Consider the following 22,479-nt stretch of genomic DNA (forward strand, 5'->3'; position numbering starts at 1 on the left):
AAAGGTTAACATACACAGAATATTATGGGGTCCCTATGCTTGTGGGGCCCATGGGCAAGTGCCCATCAGGCCAATGCGTTAGGACAGCCCTGCCAACATTGGGAAAATACTTCTACTTATCTAAGACAGAATTACCAGATGTTGATTTCTAGTAATAAAAGAACTGAAGACATTTTTCCTATTAAGTGTTCCTTTACTATCCAGTTCTGGCCTTAGTCAGATAGCACATGAGAGTACAACATAAATTTGCTGAATAGTTCTATACATACTAAACCCCCATAAACAGATATGTAATACAGGTCACTTTGTTAAAGCTATACTAATCCACAGCAGGATGATATTCATGTTCTTGTCTTTCAATTATAGGAAGAAGAGATCTAGGCAATGTTCATTTGAATCACTCCACTTCTGGCAGAATGTCAAAGGGTGCTTATATATCTAGCAATAATCTATGGCATCCGCCCCTCTCAATTCCTGGCAAATAGTGAAGGGAAGAAATGGAGGTAGTGACAGATTTTATTTTCCTGGGCTCAAAGATCACCGCAGTTGGGGACTGCAGCCAAGAAATTAAAAGACACTTGCTCCTGGGGAGGATAGCTATGGCAAATCTAGACAGCATACTAGAAAGCAGAGACATCATACTGCCAACAAAAGTGCATATAGTCAAGGCTATGGTTTCCACAGTTGCAATGTATGGCTGTGAAATTTGGACCATAAGAAAGGCTGAACGCCAAAGAATTGAGGCCTTTGAACTATGATGCTGGAGAAGACTCCTGCGAGTCCCTTGGACTGCAAGGCATTCAAACCGCCCAGTCCCAGAGGAGATCAACCCTGATTGCTCTTTAGAAGGCCAGATCCTGAAGATCAAACTCAAATACTTTGTCCCCCTAATGAGAAGGAAAGACTCACTAAAGAAGAGCCTAAGGATGGGAAAGATTGAGAGTGAAAGAAGAAGGAGATGACAGAGAATGAGGTATCTGGATGGAGTCACCGAAGCAGTACCTATGAGTTTAAGTGGACTCCAGAGAATGGTAGTGGACAGGAAGGCCTGGAGGAACATTGTCCATGGGGTCGTGATGGGTTGGACATGACTTCACAACTAACAGACACAACAATTGATTAAAATTACATCTCTCCAACAGCATATCTCCACAGAACATGTATAGATGAAGACTTACTACCCCAGGTTCATGAGGTGAAATCTTACCTTTCTGATAAACATAATCTATTGGTCTCAGTGAATACTGGAAAGTTCTGACTTTTCCACCTTGGAAACTTCTAGCGTTCTATGAGAAAGAGGAAATACAGAAACACAGATAGGAGCAAATTATGACAAAGATGAATATATAATGAAAATCAATATTGAATAGAAGATAAAATTACATTCAGATGGCTAAAATATGGCATATTATATAAAATCCAAGTAGCATTAAAAAAGACTGGAAGAGATTGAAAAGAATGGTGTATCATCAGTTGTAAGTATTGGTAACATCTGAAATAAAAAAGGATCTTTGGTAAGATATTAATCTTAATTACAGAAATTCTACCCAATAGCGGTAAATGCAATTTACCCCATCTTTGTAAATCCTGTTTAATATCCTTCCAAAGAGGGACATAGTTATGCTGGTTATCACCTTTAAAGCCCTACATGGCTTAGGACTTGGATATCTATGAGACCATCTCCTGCCACATAACTCCCAGCGTCCGCTAAGATCTCACAGGATGGGCCTCTTCCAGGTGCCGTCAACTAGACAATGTCGTCTGGCGGCTCCTCGGGGGAGGGCCTTCTCTGTAGCTGCCCCAGCCCTATGGAACGATCTACCCCCAGAGATCTGGACCCTGCCCACTCTTTTGGCCTTCTGTAAGGCTACTAAGACCTGGCTATTCCGACAGGCCTGGGGCTGTTGACCTCATGACTGAGGTCCAGCCCCACTAAGACTGAGTGCATGATGTGTTTTTTTAACCTGCTTTCTTCTCTATTTTATATTTTTTGTATTCTCTTCAGTTTTTTTTTTTTTTATGTAAGCTGCCCGGAGTCCTTCGGGATTGGGCGGCATATAAATTCATTAAATTTACAATTTACAATTTTGAAACAGTTTTATATTTGTATTTGTCAACATAAACCCTAAGTATTTAACTTTTTTCTCAGCCCTAAAATCCAACTTTTTATTCAATATATCATTTGCTCCGAGAAGATATATTCTGGATCACCATTGTTGTTTTCTGTTTATTTATTTTGAAACCTGCTAAAGCCTCAAATTCATTCAGTTTCCTTATCAAATGTCTATATTATTTTTGGGTCCTGTAAAAATATAACCAGATTATCAGTGAAGGCCCTCAGTTTATAAATTTCTTTCTTAATACTTATACCCTTATCATCTTGTCTAATATTTTTCTATTCTTTTTCTCTTTTTTTCTTATCTTTCCTCACTTTTCTTTCCCCTTTCCCACCCCATGGCTTTTCTATTTACTTTGTATTTTGCATTTCATAATACTTTATAACTCAATAAAAATGTTAAACAATCAAAAAGAATGGTGTATCAAATCTGCCCTCTAAACTCAGGGATGCATAAGGCCAACTGATGCCCTAAGTGCAGGTTAACAATAGTGACCCTCATCCGTTCCATTGCTTGACTTAAGACGGAATAAATCCTGAAAACTAAAGTTGAATATGGCATGGCAGTGAAGTGGTAAAGGCATGAGAGCTATGAGAAAGAAAACTCTGTTAGGTCCCCACTTCCCTTGATACCTTAAGCTTATTTTACTTCATGGTTAATCTGGGTCTGTGAAAAGTCAATCACAGCACAAGCATCGCAGGAACATGAGCAGGTTTATCATGAAGCTTGCACATTTTAATTCTCAGTCTTCATGGCATCTAGCAAAGACTTTAAGATGGATTAAGGAACCTAATAAAAACAAAATCACAGAAATACATCAAACTGACCATCAGCTGCAGAATACACACTGTTTCAAATGGAATGGCCAAAGTTAGGACAACCAAATGAACAGATCAGAAGCAGGACTATAACTCTGATTTCTAAAGGCAGCAATTTTCAAGAGGACATGGCTAGTTGTTTCTGTTCTATGAAATCCTCCTAGGAGAGGCATCAAATAAAGGAAGAATTTGTCAGATTTTTCTGTACTGAAAGCTTTTCTGAAACAACGCTTTCCAATAAAGCCTCCTCAGACCACCCCCACATATGCACAGGCAGCTCACGAAATTCTTGGGTGTACTCAGCCACTGGCCTTCTCCCCTGAGTTAGGGTTGTCATCCTGGTTCTCGCTTTCTGATCGGTGGGGAGCTCATCAAAGTGCTTCCCCAGGGCTGTCATAAACACATTGTAATCCCTCAGCAGGGAGGAGTAATCATTATGCAAAGCAACCATGCAAGCTGCCGCTTTGTTCTCCAATGCCATAGTAACAGCTCTTACTTTGGTTTTCTCTGATGGAAAATCCTCTGCATATTGTTGCATGTAATTCCAAACCTAGACCAGGAAAATCCAAAGTTCTTTGGGATCCCCTTCATACTTCACTCCAAGGGGAGGAATCTTTGGAATTCAGCATCTGTGGGGGCCCACTCCCCCCCCTTGGAGGGACTCAAGCGGCTGCTGCTGCTGCATCTCGGGCTCCTCCATCTGGATCAGCTCCGCTGTCTGCCCCCAAGGCCATCCCAAGGTTAGACAAGTCGTCCACATATCTCTCCTCCTGCTCAGCAAATTCAACTTTCCTCTCAGCGCTGCTTTCATGGAAATGGCGCTTCTCCCATGCCTCTTGAAGAAATTTCAGAACATGGGTCATCATGAGGTCCTCTTGTTCGGCTTTCTGCCAGCCAGCCTCTGGTCTCCAGCGTCGTCTGGTGGTAACTCTGGCCCGAATCTCCTCAGGATCACTCCTCTGCCCCACTCCCAATGACCATCTGGGAAGGACGGACCATTCCTCCAAATCCAGTTCAGCCATCTGTTCCGTTTCCAGGAGATAGGAGGATCTGGTAGCTGCCATGTTTTCCAGGTCACTGCATGGATTGGACATCTTCTTTGGAGGGGGGGTTATTTATTTTTTCCTTTATGTGCACTCCCCAAGGAAGGTTTTAGCTCCGGGATAGTGCAAAAGGAGATCTTGCTTAATGTCAGGCATGCCTCCATCAATAACCAAGAAAGAAAATTCCCAACTCCATTTTTTGTGGAATTAAAGATATGTTTACTGGTTATGAAAAGATAGCAGTGAAAGAAAAGCAAGATCTGAGCCAAAAAGGCGCAAACAAGTATATATCAAACGTTTACTGAGCACCCTCCCTCCAGTCACCCCAACCCAATAACCAATCTTCATCTAACTAAGGTGTCATGTGTGTTACATCTTCAAAACTTTTCATTCAGTTGGTATGCAGTGACGGTTGAGACAGTTGATCTTCACCAAGTCCAAACATCAGCATGCATAGAAGATGGTGAGATTCAACCCTCCTCCTGATAACTCCTCCAATACCACATGGTTCCCTTTCCAAATACCTTAAGCCCCCACTGTTTCTATGGCAGCCAATAGCAAGCAAGTAAAGTAGAGGCTGACAGATATTTAAATGCCATGTTGTGTCTATACCACAAAGATCAAATTAGTTCAAGTAATGGTATTCCAATGATACCTTAGGAAACAAAAATTGGACTTCAAAGCATCAGGATTGGAAGAGTATTTGTGAACTTTGGTTTAGAGATGACCCCGGAGGCAGGAGTGAAATTCAGCAGGTTCTGACAGGTTCTGGAGAACCGGTAGCAGAAATTTTGAGTAGTTTGGAGAACTGGCAAATACCACATCTGGATGGACCCAGAGTGGGGTGGGAATGGAGATTTTGCAGTATCCTTCCCGTGCCATGTCCATCAAGCCACGTCCACAGAACCAGTAGAAAAAAAAATGAATTTCACCACTTCCCCGAGGATGCGGTGGACAACCAAGAAAACAAACAAGTACACCCTCAAACAAATGAACTTAGAGTTGGTCACTTCAGGAACAAATCACCAAGCTCAAATGATCAGCAGTGGTGGGGCAGTGGTTAGAATGCAGTATCGCAGGCTACTTCTGCTGACTGCCAGCTGCCAGCAATTCGGCAGTTCAAGTGTCACTGCTCAAGGTTGACTCAGCCTTCCATTCTTCCGAGATTGGTAAAATGAGGATCCAGAACGTTGAGGACAATACATGGATTCTGTAAACCCCTTGGAGGAGGGCTGTAAAGCACTGTGAAGCAGTATATAAATCTAAATGCTATTGCTGTTGCTATCATATGTTGGACACATTTTGTAAATACTTAGCCGAAAGGAGGTTCTAATGCTGGAAAAGGTGGAAAGAAAAAGGAGAAGAAGTTGACTAGCAACAAAGTGGATGGACTAAGTTACACGGCAAACAGTGGAAGACTTGAAAGACCAGATGGGGGCAGATTCATTTGGAGAAAATCTATCCATGCAGACATTAACAGTTGACAATCACCTGATGTTACCTAATTATCAATAGTGGCTCAGGTTTCTACAGCCCAACTATGGGAGTCTTAGCATCATTTCATTTTTGATTTGGTTCCACTTCAAGTGGGGTTGGGCTCGACTCAAAACTATGCAGAGCAATTGGCTCTATCTTTGGTTTCCATTTGTTTGGAAATGAAAAATTGCATTTCTTGCTCCACTGTATCAATATACAAAGCGACATTCTTAAGATAAGGTAGGATCTTCTAGTTTAGTTTGGGGAAAGTAATTTTAAAAGAGCATTGTTTGGATCCAGCAAATAACTAGAGGACTTCAGTTTCTATGTTATAATTTATTTGGTCCTTGAAGAAAGCTATTCCAAAACCTGCAGCTGAGGAAATCTATCATGGGAAGGCTCGAAATTATAAACTCTGAGTAACTTGTCCATAAAGAAAATGAGAAGTCATTTCATCAAAATGCAGTAAATACAATCTTACAGTTACCCCCTCAAGACATCCTTTGTGCAGCTCTTGGCACAAGCAAGTCCAATCTCTTACACCCTTAAATCCCCAATTAGCAATCTTCCCTGCATTTCTGGAAAGGTGTGGCATCCAGGAGAATACTATATGTTCCAGAAAACTTTGGAGTAAATGGCCACCCAAACACAATGAGTGGATCCTAAGTAACAATCTCATTAATCAGACCTGATTAGTCCCTCCAGACACCGTAAGGGAATACACTTACTCCACTTTACATGATCAAATTTCATTGCTACAAAACAAAAGTGAGGAAAGACAGTTATTGGCCAAGACAGATGCAGGGTAGTTTGCTGATTGGTTTGGTACCAGCAAAGAAGTTAATTTTTTTCCTCATGCAATCTTCTGCACAATATTATTTATATTTATTTGGTATTGCATATGTGCATACCATCCTTCAAAGCAGCATTTTCCCAGGCAGTTTATAACACATGCAATTCACCATAATTACCACACACATTTTGAGTAATATCTCAGATTGGCAATAAAATAAAGATAATCATTAAAATATGCAATGAAGTAGACAAAACTACAGCCAGAGAATTTAAAATGCTGCAATGAAGCATAAAAATTCAACATTTAACAGATTAATATGTCTTGGAAGAATAGCATTACCTTTGGTGCCACAAAGTCAATAAAGTTGATGCCTACTTGAATCCTCCTTCAGGTATTCTGAATTGTGTCTTTGAATAAGTGTACAGGTACCTGAGAGAAGAAACCATAAGACAACTGAATAATGTTACAAACTTATGCAATGGGGAAATCATAGTGATAGGGACAATTAGAAATCTGTTCAGTGGAAGAGGCATAAATAATTATTTTTCAGATCATTCCATCAAATCTCAGAAGCTTTAAACTGAATTCAAATTCAAAACAATAAGCAATTAAAAAATTAGGTATGGTGGCTCAAAGGGAAGCGGTGGCTCAGTGGCTAAGATGCTGACCTTGTTGATCAGAAAGATCGGCAGTTCAGCAGTTCGAATCCCTAGCGCCATGTAATTGAGTGAGCTCCCATTACTTGTCCCAGCTTCTGCCAACCTAGCAGTTCGAAAGCACACAAAATGCAAGTAGAAAAATAGGAACCACCTTTGGTGGGAAGTTAACAACGTTCCGTGCGCCTTTAGAGTTTAGTCATGCCGGCCACATGACCATGGAGATGTCTTTGGACAGTGCTGGTTCTTTGGCTTTGAAAGAGAGATGAGCACCACCCCCTGGACTCAGGAACTACTAGCACATATCTGCAAGGAGAAACATTACCTTTTACAAGATCTCACAAAATAAACTGAGCAAGGTGGTGAGAGTTGGAAAAACTTTTGCTTGTCTTGAACCTCTGCACCATGATGAGATTGCACAATGGCACCCAAGAACATAAGATGCCAAACCCTTTTAGAATAAAAGCTTCACTCAACATAATTTTATAAAAGAGGTGATGCCAGCTGGGGTGGAACTGTGTCTAAGAGTCCTAAATGTCATAGGTGAAAAACAATTTCCTTTCCTTTCTTTAAAAAAATTAGTTTTTTTTCTTATTTTTTAACGAAACTATAAAAGATATATTTTGGTTATGTACCATTTATCTAATAGTTACAATAGAAAAGCAGAAAGCAAAACTTACAACAATGACAGCCTTGATAGTTTACACAGTTCTACTGAAAATGTATATCAGTTATAGAGGCTGAATCAGCCATACAGGAATATTTGGGGTTTTCCAATGTATAGTTTGAAAAATGCTAAAAAAATACACAACCACAGAGAACTCTTTGATTGATAGTTCATCCAGTTGTGCAAAACATCTTTCCTACTTTGCAACATTGAAATAATGTTGAGGATTATTCTATGCAAGTGAGTAATGTGGGCTTAGTCAATTTGTGGAGAATACAGAATAACAGAGTTGGAAGGAAATAGCAGTAGCAGTTAGACTTATATACCGCTTCATAGGGCTTTCAGCCCTCTCTAAGCGGTTTACAGAGTCAGCATATTGCCCCCAACAACAATCCGGGTCCTCATTTTACCCACCTCGGAAGGATGGAAGGCTGAGTCAACCCTGAGCCGGTGAGATTTGAACCGCTGAACTGCAGAACTGCAGTCAGCTGAAGTAGCCTGCAGTGCTGCATTTAACCACTGCGCCACCTTGGCTCTTACAAGGCATCTTGTAGGTTATCTAGTCCAACTCCTATTCAAGCAAGAGACCATATACCATTTCTGCCAAGTGGCTACCCAGTCTCTTCTTGATAGTCTCCAGTGTTGAAGCACCCACCTCTTTTGAAGTCAAGCTGTTCCATTGGTTAATTGTTTTCACTGTCAGAAAATTTCTTCTTATTTCTAGGTTGAATCTCTCCTTGATAAATTTCCATCCATTGTTCCTTGTCTGGCCTTGGGGGCTTTGGAAATAGATTTCCCCCTTTCTCTCTGTGGCAGCCCCTCAAATATTGGAATACTGCTATTATGTCTCCCCTGGTCCTTCTCTTCACTAGACTAGCCATGTCAAGTACTTGCAACTGTTCATCATATGTTTTAGCCTCCAGGAATCAGGATCATAATTGATGGCTTTATTTTCAAATTTTGATGAACTGAAATTGCCTGCATGATCTATACTTTTATTTGCCTAATGAATATAGAGTTTCAATGAATTCACTTTGCCAGCATGCAGATACTGGTCATCTGCACTGGAATAGTTGATGTAATCTAAACATTATGAATGGACTCACTATACACTCTGGGAACCTTTTCATATTGGATGGAATGAGTAGCCCAACATGGGTAGAAACATGTTGGGCTCCCAACCTAGATATATATTGAATTGAATTTGAATTGAATTTATTATATTTCTATGCCGCCCTTTTCCCCAAAGGGGACTCAGGGCGGCTCACAACCCAAGTCAAGGGGGGGGGGGTACAAATAAGGAAAAAAGAACACGAACAAAACAATACCACAATTTAAAACACACAACAACCATACCATTCGAGGGGGGACAAAAGCTCATTATATAGAGAATACATAAATCAGGTTATGAGACTATCCACACTTATAGTTTGTAGCATTGTCCAGCCATCACAGTGTTAAATATAATACTTTAGAAGCTGAAGTTATAGTATATTGTCACAGCAATGGTGGGATAATTCTTTAAATTGATGGGGTGGGAAACTCAGTATCTCTTGCTCGTAATCCTGTGCAATGCAGGAGATACTTGGTTGCAAGTGGAATTAGGGGGTCTGTCATTGTGGCTTTAGGCATCTCTCCCATTTAAAAAGACATATACAAAAGAGTACGCAAGGGGAAATTGCTATCTCCAAAGCTCAAAGTATAGCTGTACTATTTATGCAGGTCCATAAAGTTCATGTTATCCATGTCTCAGTATTTGAAATCTTAAGGTCAATGGAGGAAAAAAAAATCTCATTGCTTGCATTTCCCACATTAACCATGCAAACACGTTTTCAGTCTAGCAAAAGGCAAAGGCATTACCTTGCGATGACTTTTTCCTAGGAATTGTTTCAATGCATTTGATGACATCTCTGATATAGCAAAGTTTCTGTGCCTTAAGTAAGAGAAGCAATCTTTCTGCACTGGCAATCTCACCCTTTATTCCTTCATTTCTCAGTTCCTTCCCCAATTTAGCATTTCCAAAAAGAGTCCTAACCCTTCCAGGATAGCAGCAGATATTTTCCATGTGCACTGGTCTGTATGTTAATGTTTACTTGGGAGGGATTAAAACAAGCTTGGTCCCTCTAAGTACATTTTAATAGTTCAGTCTCCAAGTAGGAAGTCTATTAAGGTGGACTGTCAGGCTTGTTCAGCTTAGGCAAACGGTCTCAGTCCTCTCGTGTGCAGGAGGAGCTAAGCAGGCGTACATGTTAGAGGGCATGTTTCAAGCCAGCTTGTAAGATGATCCCTCTTTGCCAAAATGCATCAGGCATCCCTGACACACTCACACACACATTCCTGTCAAGTCATCTTGTGAAAGGCTGCCAGCTTCCAACTTGGCTTGAATGTACAACCTTAATAAAACACACTGAGGTCTCCGACAAAATAGCAGTTCAGCGGCAGCTCGAGTAGAAGAAAGACTCGGAGGCTATGCCTGGGCAGTTGAGTCCAGGAGCCTGCATGCTGAAGTATAACAGAGAGGAAACGATAAATCTCTGCTACTATGCAATAAATTGCTCCTGCTTTAGCTAAGGAAGCATTGAGATTTAGATATAATCTTTTTTTTTAAAGAAAAGCTCACTATTATTTTCTGAACCTTCTTCCCTTTTCCTTATCTTTTGATCCCCTAAACAAATCCTTAAAGGCAAAGCAAACATTAAAAAGAGGGAGGGGGGAAAGGAAGGCAAAGGCGAGGAGAGGAGGCTTGGATCAAGGTGTCAAGAGCAGGACAGAAGAGGGCTAGTAACATGACCATTTTCGTTTGGTTTGTTTTCCTTGCTTCTCTTCTGAAGCACATCAACTGCACTAGTCCACGCCGGGCTCCGGAGTCCAATGGACGAAGGTATAATCGGATTCAGCACGGACAGTGCACCTACACGTTCATACTTCCTGAACAGGATGGAAACTGTCGCGAAAGCTCTTCTGACCAATACAACACCAATGCGCTGCAAAGGGATGCCCCTCACATCGAGACAGATTTCTCCTCCCAGAAACTGCAGCGGCTGGAGCATGTCATGGAAAATTACACTCAGTGGCTACAAAAGGTAAGTTCTTCCCTTTGGAGCTGCTCAAGCACCTGTATTGATTCCTGCATGATGCATGTACCATTCTGATGCAGATGTTACGTTTGCTGCCCTCGCCAACTAGGGGCACTCTGAAAATTGGTTCAGTGAGAATGACTGGCAGCAAAAGTTTGATGACTGATTGGCAGATATTGGCTTGTTGGTTTCAAACTGATTTAAAGAAATGCAAGGACCTTCAGCCGAGGTAGCTATTGATCTATGGCCAGGTGGATAGCTTGATGTGCAGAGTGTTAAAAGTAACTTGACAAGTACATTCTACAAGGTGTTTTAGGAATGATTTCCATGTTATTTGAAATACCTGTGGTTAGTATGTTTTGTCCGTAGGCTCTTATTAAAAAAAAAAAACAGAACTGTGTGCATGGGACAACAAACATCAAAGGTTAACAGAATCCATTATCACTGGAGCAACCTTTGACACGGTGCTAGCTCAGAAATGAATGTTTTTAAGTAAAATTAACTGTTTAGTGCATTGTAGCACAGAAATAAACGGTTGGACTCCTCTTATAACTTTTGGATTCATTTAAGCAAAAATCTTGCTGCCTGTTAGCAACGTTAGATGTGTCCTTCAGTGAAAATGCTTGGCTGAAAGGAAGCACTGTGTAGAACTATAGTGAAAACAGGAGCATTTTTTTAAAAAAAAATCAGGAGAACTGATAATGAATATTTTGAATCAGGCTTGTGGTGGACCTGTCCTAAGTTGTTTGCAATCACTTTGGCAGTTATAAGAAACTAAATGAACATTGAGAGGCTTCCTCTGTGTTGTGCGTTCCACACACTCTTCATTAATTAACCGAAGTGGTGCATCCTGTGTTCACTGAAACTCGAAATGAATGTTAAAAAAAATAAGCATGTGCAGCACTGTATGTTCAGGATGCTTTCTCAGAAATGGGTCCCAAAAGTGTTTTTTTTTTAATAGGACTTACTCCGAGAGAATAGCACATAGAATTTCATTCTTAGAAGGCGAACATGTAACTGTTTACTTCATCTATCATAGAATGCTAGCGTTGGAAGTGGGTTGGAAGTCATCCAGTCCATCCCACTACTCAAAGAAAGACCTCCCTGAAAGAAGGCTCCCTAGCTCTGTTTGAAAGCCTCCAGCTGCCCAGGCAGTCTGTGTCACCCTGTAAAATTTCTCATTCCAAACTTTTAATCAAAATCTGGTCCTACCAATTTGCATTCACTTCTCCTTGTTCAGGCAGGAAGCTTGTTTCTCCTTTAGCCAGTCAAACCTCCATGCATTTGAAAATGACAAAATGTACTTTTGAGTCACATCAAGATAGGCTCGCCAAAGATTATTATTATTATTGTTTTGGTTTTTGAAAGGCTGTCGGGTGGCTATGGTTCATTTCCACATTTAGGTAGCAATCGGAAGAATTGCTCTGGTGGAAACCTCAAGGTTCTCATGCTTTGGTGAGATGGGTTCTCATAGGATAGACTGCATTCCCTTTCTCTCTTCATAAGAGGGGATTAGTCCCACAGAAGTAAACAAGGGTGACTCCTAATTCAACATGTGTAGGACTTCATCTTGAAACTGCACATCTGGGTTTAGCAAAGTTTCATGTAAGACCTTGAAATGTGATGCAGTCTACTCATTCATTCATTCATTGGTGGCTGTTTGCGCAAACTTTTCTGCGAGGCAAGAGATTCTCCTTTTCCTTTCCTTCTGAAGAGGACTGCCTTGCAAAATCATGTGTAGGAAATTGTTTGTGTTCTGCAGTTGACCACTAGGGACTGAACTAAGCTCACTCTTTTGCTTCTGAACTTTGCGAACAGAAAAATAAGTCTTTGGAGGGCAGTGGAATCCTTTGATTTGCAGCCGACCATCATGCTTGAAAAGAAAATAGGTGATGAACAGACACTTAGCAGCAAAACCGTATCTCCGAGGCTTGCATTCCTCAGTGGCTCTCCAAATTTAGAAAGTGGAGGAAAGGTTTCCCCTGAGTTGCCTTAAAAATGTTTAGCAGGTGGATAAACATCACATATCTTTCTTCGGTGCTATTCCATAGAATAAAGCATGAGTCATTCCTATCGGACTCTCTGAGTACTTTATAACAGTTTATGCATAGTCCAAGGGAGATAAAAATTTGATGCCCAGGGTCCAACGTAACATTTTACAGATGTGAAAGCTGCAGGGATTGGGAAACCAGGATATTTCTGACTGTTTTCCTTGGTTTGGGAGATTAAATTGGAGGGGTGTGTGGGTTCCCTTTTATTTCACACTAGGTTAAATCTCTTTTTGGCCACATACTCTGTGTTGGCAGGAGTGACATCTTTCAGAAACTATGAAGATAGGTAGCTTTGGAAGTCTGAAAAAGTTGTTTGGGTGTTGCAAGGGTCTCTGTAGCCTTCAGCTGTCAAATCTTGGTTTATTTAGTCCATTTGCTTCATTGTTGCTGTCTATACAGGACATTGGGACTGTAATTTTAATAGCAAAGAATATGTAACTGAAAACATGAAATGCATTGAAGCTCAGATTTATATTCCTGAATGACTTTTTAAAGCTGTCATTTCTAGTAATGTTCTATTTGAAAATACATTGCTGCAGATGAGCAAATTAGAAACATTGCTGCTTCTGTGGCTGTGATCCAAGGCATCAATTGATATATATCACACACATATGCAGTATTGCACAGTGCTTGGATCTATCTGTGTTTTCGAGCAGTTGCTGTAATATATCACATTCATTAAAACTGTTTAGTATTAGAACATAAGATAAGTATACACACATAACACAATCTTTACACTTTGGAAAGGGGATTGAAAGTGAAACATGTTTAACTGGCAAGCTGACATTGTAAGGTTCTTAGTTTAGCTAATCTAGAAGAAATGTATCTTAAACTTTTTTTAAATATTGGAAAAAGAAATATTTGAAAGCTCTTACACTGAACTGTCAATTCAAATCAAACTGGAAATTCCCCTGTCTGGCTGTAAACAATTATGTATTAGTATTTATCCAATGAAATTTGCATATTCCATTATTAATGTTGATATGATTGGCTGGAAGACAATTCAGTTTAGCAACAATCGACTTTTGCCAAAACTACTAGAAGATTCTTAGTAAACATATTTACAGCTTTTTCTTCAATGTATTTGTTTTAACATGGATAACTTCCTTCACTGTTTAACTCTGGGTTTCATATCTGCCATGTTTCTTCTAACAGCATTAAACTGACCACATACTGTGTTTTTTTTTATTCCTTGCAATAACTGGCTGTTGTGCAGTTAGGTTGTAATTTCAGTGTTTAAACTTTGTCAAAGAAGAACTGTCTGAAAAGTTTTAGCTTGGCAATTTTTCAGCATTTTTTTCCCATGCTGAACTAACCCAAATGTATGGTACCAAAAGAACCACAAATAGCTTCACAACTGTGCAGATGTTTGTATGGTATCCATTTATCCTTTTCCTATCCTGGTGTCTTCCAGATGTGACAAATTTCAATTCCCATATGTCCTCTTCTGGATGGGAATTATAGGAGTTGAAGTCCAACAACTTTGGGAAGATCTAATTTGGGAGATGGTGTTTTAGATAGTGCATATAAAACCTAGAAACTGATTGAGTTCTACTCAAATGAAAAATGGATAGTTTAAAATAAGGAAATGAGGAATATAAAAATCACAATTTCTCTACAATTAGATAAGATACATAATTTCCTTTGGAAGTTTTGGACTGATTTCATATCTCCTGATTAATGTCTGTGTTGATTATAGTGAAAGGGAGATGTGATCCAAAACATCTGGAGGGCAACAGGTTGTCTACCTCCCATCTGCACAAACCAGCAGTGGCTCTTCAGGGTTGTAGGCAGAAGGATTTCCCAGCACTATTTGAAGATGTTATATATTATTATTATTGTACTCTGACCCTTGGTTAGTTTTTCTCCCCTCATTTTAAATTTGGTGACATCCCTGTGTAAAAGTTAAAAAAAAAACTTCCTTGATTAAGTGGACATTAAAAACATATACACATAGTATCCTATTCACTTGTGATTCTGCCCTTACATTGATTTTTTTTTACTGATTTTGTTTATGATATTTAATAAGGAAGATGGTAGGTCAGTGCCGTTATGATTGTAGAGGAAAACACACTCCCATGTGAGTAATAGAATTGACCTAACCTAGTCAGTTAAGGGTCTAGAGGTCCCGTATATACTTAGCTTTAGCTTAGTTTTGTTTTCACATTTTTAGACTATGTGAAATTCATCGTAGAGCTAGTTTATATCTCATTTTATTGTGTAAAGACAAAATTGGGTTCAGACTTTTAAGACATTTAACCATGTTATGCAAAATTATAATGCTTTGTGACATGTATTATGTGAACACAAAATTTGATTAGACTTTTAAGACATTTAACCATGTTACACAAAGTTAGTGTTTTGTGACGTCAAGAATCCTGTGCAATCTAGTCTTTCTTTCATGCACTGCCCTACAATTTATTTCCTATAGTACTATTCTGCCCTTAGAACATCAGTACATACAGCTGAAGGAATCTTAATTTTTCTTGCACGTGGACCTTTTTCTCACCACATCCGACTATTTATCTTGCCTGACTGCCTGCCTGTCCATTTCATATGCCACTTTCAACTAAAGAGTTCAGGTTGCTGTACAGTGAATCCCCTATTTTATCACTTAAGTACCCTTTGAGAAATAGTGGCCCCATTCCCACAACACATTAGTGGGTCAGTCTATGGTAGGAACTTCAAAAATTGATCACTGACCCAGTTTGTTAAAGGAGTTAGATTTAGTTTAAGACGAGCCCTGTCTTGGATTAACTAAAGGTAAAGGTAAAGATTCCCCTCGCACATATGTGCTAGTCATTTCCAACTCTAGGGGGCGGTGCTCATCTCCATTTCAAAGCTGAAGAGCCAGCACTGTCCAAAGATGTCTCTGTGGTCTTGTGGCTGGCAGGACTAAACACTGAAGGCACACAGAATGCTGTTACCTTCCCATCAGAGGTGGTTCCTATTATTTCTACTTGCATTTTTACATGCTTTTGAACTGCTAGGTTGGCAGAAGCTGGGACAAGTAATGGGAGCTCACTCCATTATGTGGCGCTAGGGATTTGAACCGCCAAACTGCCAACCTTTTAATCGACAAGCATCTTAGCTGCTGAGCCACTACTTCCCCCCTTTTCGTTGTTGTTGTTGTTGTTGTTGTTGTTGTTGTTCCTGTTTCTAGAGTCAGGAACAACTAGCACATATGTGCGAGGGGAACCGTTACCTTGGATAAACTAATCACCTCATAATTCTACCAATTCTCTCATTTCGTTTGTAAGTCCTCCAGGGCAAAGAATTGGAGAGAAAGAGTGGCAGGAAACGTCTCCACTACAGGAAAGAGGCTAAGGCTTGGGGACATGGAACACCCTTTGCACTGACCTTCTGCAGTGGCTATTTCAATCCGGCTGGCCAATGGGAGAGAGGATTGTAATGTTCCCAGGTATTCCCAGGATAGTCCTGGTGTCCTCAGGTGCCAGCACAGTCTATAAAATGGTAAAGTGAAGGAAACAACAAAACATATTCATAATGCACATTGCAAAAGCAAATGTTTTGTTTTTGATGATGGGTCATGACATTGTGGCCTTCATTGTGTTATGTTGATGCTTATCCCTATGGATACTACTCATTTCCCAGAATAAACTCTCCCTATTTCTTTAAGGCACTGGAGAGCAATCTTTTCTAATGATAAATATTTTACAGGCTTCATTTAATTTCTAATGATGCAGAGCATATTGTGAATCAGCCTCTTCACCTCTCACCCTATGAACTCCTGCCTTTCTTCCACTCTTCCTTTATTTATTTTTTGGTGACATGGCAGGCCAACCATGCATTTCTTAGTGTTCTTGGCATTGCCAATTATGTGGACTTCTTAAATGTTTCAAGAAAAGAAGAATTTGCTGCTATGTGGGGAAATAAGTTATAGTGGAAAGTTATGGTATTCTGTGTTTAGAGGGGCAGTACTAGGAATCTCTAAGGACTGTATTCCAAGTCAGGAAACTATGAAATTTAGCAATATCATTAATCTAAAGTTAGTTTGTGGACAATGATAATGAATACAGCTAAAAGAACTGAACAAAGGTTGAATGAGTTAATATTTCACATAATAGATATACAATGGAACTAACATTCCCATATGAATTATGTAAAACTATTAGCTACAGAAATGTTCAGTAAACATCGCTGCCTAATTCATCCATTCCCCTTAATTCTCTGTCAATGTGGCTTGATTATCCAGCTCAGATATGAAGTGAGCATTATAACCTTTACATTCTTCTCTAATCCCAACCTAACAAATCTTCTACAGCAATATCACTACTTTAAGATTTTGAGAGCTTTTTTCCACCATGCTGTCTCTGTTACATCTCTGGGGGTATTAGCCTTTCCTCAGTATGACTGCTTTATCACCTGATTTTTCTTCACATGCAACTCTACCGGAATAAGCATTTGCCATCCTGCTCCAGAAACACAATGATTGCGTGTTCTAAAACAAGGTATCCTGAGCATCAAAAATACTTTGATTAACAGGACGGTAAGTAATAGGTTATTTTCCTAAAGGATAGGTAATTCTTTCCTAAGGAGCCTTAAGATAACCTTCACAGGGTCATTTGTTCCAAACATCTGAATAGAACAGCTGATACATAAAAGTTTCAAATAAAATGAGTGTTATCACTCTTAAATAAACACACGCGTGTGCACACACACACACACACACACACACACACACAGTTTATGACAAATGTTATTTGTGTTCTGTTGCATTGCTGAGAAGACCCTCTATGCGTTGCACACTGTAATACTGTCAACAATGTCATAAAGGAGCTGTTGAGGGCCAGCCAGATCAACATCTGATTAAAAATTTGAAAGATTGTGTAGGTGAGACAACTTTAATATTTTAATTCTAATTTTATATGGTGATATTATACTGTAAATAGGGACGCTCAGTGACTCAGCGACTAAGACACTGAACTTTTCGTTCAGAAGGTCAGCAGTTCAGCAGCTTGAACCCTTAGCGCTGCATAATGGAGTGAGCTCCCATTACTTGTTCCAGCTTCTGCCAACCTAGCAATTGGAAAGTACATAAAAATGCAAGTAGAAAAATAGGAACCACTTTGGTGAGAAGTTAATAGTGTTCCATGTGCCTTTAGCATTTAGTCATGCCGGCCACATGACCATGGAGACGTCTTTGGACAGTGCTGGTTCTTTGGCTTTGAATCAGAGATGAGCACTGCCCCCTAGAGTCGGGAACGACTAGCACATATATGCGAGGGGAACCTTTACCTTTATTATACTGTACACCATCCAGAATCCTTCCCTGATGGAGATAAATGGTCTAGAAACATGAAATGTAAACACACAAACAAACTGGAAAACTAGAATCTGGTTTAAGATTCCACAACTACATCAGAAAGGAAGATTGGCTTGTTTTGTTAATTACATTTATGTGGCTGTCCATCTCACCCTGGTGGCTCGGCATAGTTAACAAGAGTTAGAAACACAACCAAGTGGAAATAAAATACATCTAGCCAGGGTTAAATAGCAATCAAACCACAATTAATACAATCATTCCTTAAGCTGAACCTGACAATCTGTCCTCCAAGTCTGGGAACATAGCCATGTCTTCATCCATGTTGGGGAAGGCCAACAGAATTGTAGCCAATCTCAACTACTGGAGGGGATGGTGTTCCACAGGGGAAGTGGTGTAAGAGAATAGCTCTCTTCCTGGCTTCCTGCAGATGACCTTGAATTGACAGGGCCTGTAACATGCTTGTTCTGCATGGGAATCTAATGGGTTGGAAGAAGAAGTCTGCAAATAACCCAGCTTTATTCCATAATGGACTTTATAGGTGACTACCAGCAATCTTAAATGCACTTGGAAGTATACTGGTAGACCATGCAGCTCAGGTATAATGTGTGCACAGCAGGAGTGCTCATCCCTGTCCTCAGTACAGCATTTTTAAACAGTTGTGACTTGCTAATTCTCTTCAAAGGCAGCTCCACATTGGGTGCATTACACTCGGGAGGTGACTAAAGTATGAGTAACTTGTCAGCAGAACCTCCAAAGAGTTGCCATCTGTTCCTCAAATAGGAGCCCTGAATCCAGAAGGACCCCCAAACTGAGCACTAGTTCTGTTTGGAGTCATACTACCATATCCTGAACAAAAGATGAAGAGTCACCAGCACCAGGAACTTTGGCAGGGAAGTTGCTATGCAGCAGGGAGGCTGAGACAATAGCAGTGGTTCCTATTGATTCCCACAGCCAAACTTAACCATCTTGCATCTATTTGTTTATGAAGTAATGTCTCTAAGATAACCATAGCTACTCTCCCACTGCTGCCTGGGAGCTTTTGCTGATGCCACACCAAAAAACCCTTTTTAAAATGGGTAACACTTCCTTGGCACCCAAGAAAGTTTCAGTGAAACACACTAGGTCAGTCTTCTCATCTGTAATAAGATGAGGGAGCCCTTTCTGCAGACTGACCTGAAATTCACATCGGCAGCCAAAAAACGGGGCCACCGAAGGGCTAGTGAGTGAGAAATAGAGTTCAGTACAGGAAATAAATGGCAACATGATGCTAACTAGATGCTATCAGGCTGAGCGTCCAAGAGAAGACCCACACCTGATCCATGACAAGACCCTCCCTTGATTTGACCTACACCTGACCCATTGCAAGACCTCACCTGACATGATCCTCACCTGAAGTGACCTTCCCATCACAAGCCCTGCTAACCACACAAAGCCATTATAAACAGAAGAACACAGTCACTGACATTCCTTAAATTCCACTAAAGATCTTACCTAGCCTGGTAATGAAACATTTGGAAACCAACTCACAAGCTCAGAGAGTGAACCTACACCCTCATCCTACACCCAAGCTATAGATATTCACCACTATCACAAACCCAGATGCCCAAATGTGTGTGCTTGCAAAAAAAAAGCAAAGGAAATACAGTAGTGTCAGATTATATATTTATTTACCCAATTTATATATCTTTATCTTCTCACAAAACAAATGACTTGAGCAGCACCCAGCAAGCAACATAGATAGACATCAAGGAGAGTGATAGACATTGAAGGAGAGTCTCAACTGCCCATCTACATTCTATTGGCCATATGTGGTCACTAGGTCATAATTGTTAAAGAGTTGGGGTCATTTATTTTGGCCCTCCAGTACTGATCTATTCTTTGGGCTTTCTTGACTTAGTTCTAGGAATAAAGGCATATATCAATTTTGGTTACTTTCATAATCTGATCATAAACTTTTGATTTAGTCCTCTTCACGTCAGTTGCAGCGTTTTGTTTGTTTGTTTAAAGGCAAAATTGGACACAAGAAGAACCCTGGCAGTGCTATGCACATTTGCCCTTTATTCTGTGGGTCAGTTTGCATAGTATATTTTTCTTTTGCAAGCAAGGGTTTCTAACAAGTATTTTTACAAAAAAACCTTCGATGTGTTATTTTTATAGCCATTTCTTTTTTCCGCACAAATCCTTCTTGCATGCTACAAGTGTCTGTGTGAATGTTAACTGGAGCGTGTAAAATTTAAGAAAAATTAAATGTGAGGATATGCAGAATTATGTCTTTTCCTCTCATTCCTATTCTGTTTTCATTAGTGTACAGGAATATTTTACCCTACTGAAATTATTGACCTACTTTCTCTATTCCTGGATCTTTTGATTTATATACTCCTAGTTTTCTAATAAAGTCCTTCAATGTTAGCGGCTTGTTCTTAGTTTGAATTGAAGATGTTAGGAGTGGAACTGCATGTTTCTGTACAAAAAGCACAAACTGTTCCACTGAGCTTTAAAAGCAAGCAAAGCAAAGCGTTGTTGTCTTCTGGCTTGGAAAAAAAAGTTTCCCCATGGTGCAACTATCATTATGAAGGGGTAAGGAATTAGATTTTCTCCTAATGCCTTGGAATAGTTACCGTGTTTCCCCAAAAATACGACATGTCCTGAAACTAACGCCTTGCCACATTTTTCACATGGGCAAAAATATAAGCCCACCCCCAAAAATAAGCCCCCTGGACAACCCTCCCGCTCCGGTCAGGCAGAGCACAGCTCACCAACTTAGCAGTATCCCGAAGGTGCCAAGCCTTCCCAGCTCCCACGGCTTGGCACATTAGTGATACCCCCTAGGTCAGTGCATGGAGCTCTGTCCGGCTGGGGAAGGGGGTTGCGCGAGCACCTGTCTTGCCTCCAGCAAGCATGCCTCCCAGCCTCACCATGCCCTGGCCCAGCTCTCCCTGGAGGGCCAGGGCACCAGCACCGTGCTCCGAGCATAACTTCTTCTCTGGCTTCCAAACTCCAAAACTCGGCTGCTGAGTCGTTCAGCAGTGGCCACTCTAGGAGTGTGCTCTATGGTTGTGGGCTGCCTGCTAGAAGACTCTCTGTCCAGCAGCCAGCCCACAACCAGAGAGCGCACTCCTAGAGCGGCTGCTGCTGGGAGACTCGGCAGCTGAGTTTTGGAGTTTGGAAGCTAGAGAAGAAGTTGTGCTCGGAGCATGGCGGCGGCACCCTGGCCGTGCAGGCAGAGCTGGGCCAGGGCGTGGTGAGGCTGGGAGGCATGCTTGCTGGGGGTGGAACAAGCGCTCGCGCAATCTCCTTCTCCAGCTGGGCAGAGCTCCATGCAGTGACCTAGGGGGTATCCCTAATGTCCAAGACACGGGAGCTACGGAGAGGGCAGAGCACCATGTGCCTTGGCACCTTAAGGATACCCCTTAGGTCAATGAATGGCGCTCTGCCCAGCTGGAGAGGGGGTTTGCCGGGTGGTTGCTCATGAGCATGGTCACCTCATGGCTGCTTAACCCCTGAGGCTGTGCCCGGCTCTTAGGAAGCCAGTTCGCAAGGGAACAGCTGCCCGGCAACCCCAAAACAATAAGCCTTCCCCCTATAATAAGCCCAAGGCCATATTTTGTGGGGCAAAAGAAAATAAGACCCGGTCTTATTTTGGGGTAAACACAGTAGCCAAGAAGAAAGTCAGGCTGTCAATGATTGCAATGGTAGAATAAGCATTCCCCCACCCCCACCCCAAATCAATGCAGTTGGTCTTCCAAAATAAAATAGCTGGCAGCTTTCAACATTAAATATTTTTTCTTCCATTCATGTGGTTGAAAGTTGTTAAAGGCTTTATTTCTTCAAATACCAGAAACCCACAGAGATAATTCAAAATGCCCACAATGAGTCTTGGGGCGCCCAACATGTAAACTGTTGGTAAAGACCAACAGATTTGGCAGCAATTGAAACACATGGATGTATATGCAAGTGGTTATACGAAAAGGCCTTTTCACAAACAAAAAGCAATTTTCAAATCCTTTTAAATCCACAGTATTCTTTAGTCTTTCCAAATGTTTGCTAGGATTTGAAGAAGATCCATATCATAACGGACTATCCTTTTTTTCCTTCCTTGGTGCTTTGCTTCTATGTCTTTCTAGTTGCCCCTTACTGGTCTCAGAGACCTACTTTGAACACCTCTGTTAACATAGGGACACAGTGGCTCAGTGGCTAAAAGACTAAAGGTCAGCAGTTTGGTGGTTCGAATCCCCAGCACCGCGAAATGGAGTGAGCTCCCGTTACTTGTCCCAGCTTTGGCCAACCTAGCACTTCAAAAGCATGTAAAAAATGCAAGTAGAAAAATAGGAGCGTTCCGTGCACCTTCGGCATTTAGTAATGCCGGCGACATGACCACGGAAATGTCTTCGGACAGTGCTTCAGCTTTGAAACTTAGATGAGCACTGCCCCCGCTAGAGTCGGGAACGACTAGCACATATGCACGAGGGGAACCTTTACCATTACCTATTA

General features: G+C 40.9%; 1 protein-coding gene across 1 annotated transcript in view; it reads left to right on the forward strand.

Annotated features, from left to right (window-relative positions):
- Nucleotides 1-9,928: 9,928 nt before the first annotated feature.
- ANGPT1 (angiopoietin 1) overlaps nucleotides 9,929-22,479 on the forward strand; it is a 147,184-nt gene continuing 134,633 nt past the window's right edge. Inside the window, exon 1 of the mRNA XM_087706775.1 lies at nucleotides 9,929-10,656. Within this exon, the coding sequence (XP_087562901.1) occupies nucleotides 10,360-10,656 (297 nt within the window). The 5' untranslated portion in view covers nucleotides 9,929-10,359. The remainder of the gene's footprint in view (nucleotides 10,657-22,479) is intronic.

The sequence above is a fragment of the Thamnophis sirtalis genome, unplaced genomic scaffold (assembly GCF_051295495.1).
Source record: "Thamnophis sirtalis isolate CommonGarterSnake01/CBP01778 unplaced genomic scaffold, rThaSir2_p1.2 scaffold_2, whole genome shotgun sequence".
NCBI lineage: Eukaryota > Metazoa > Chordata > Lepidosauria > Squamata > Natricidae > Thamnophis > Thamnophis sirtalis.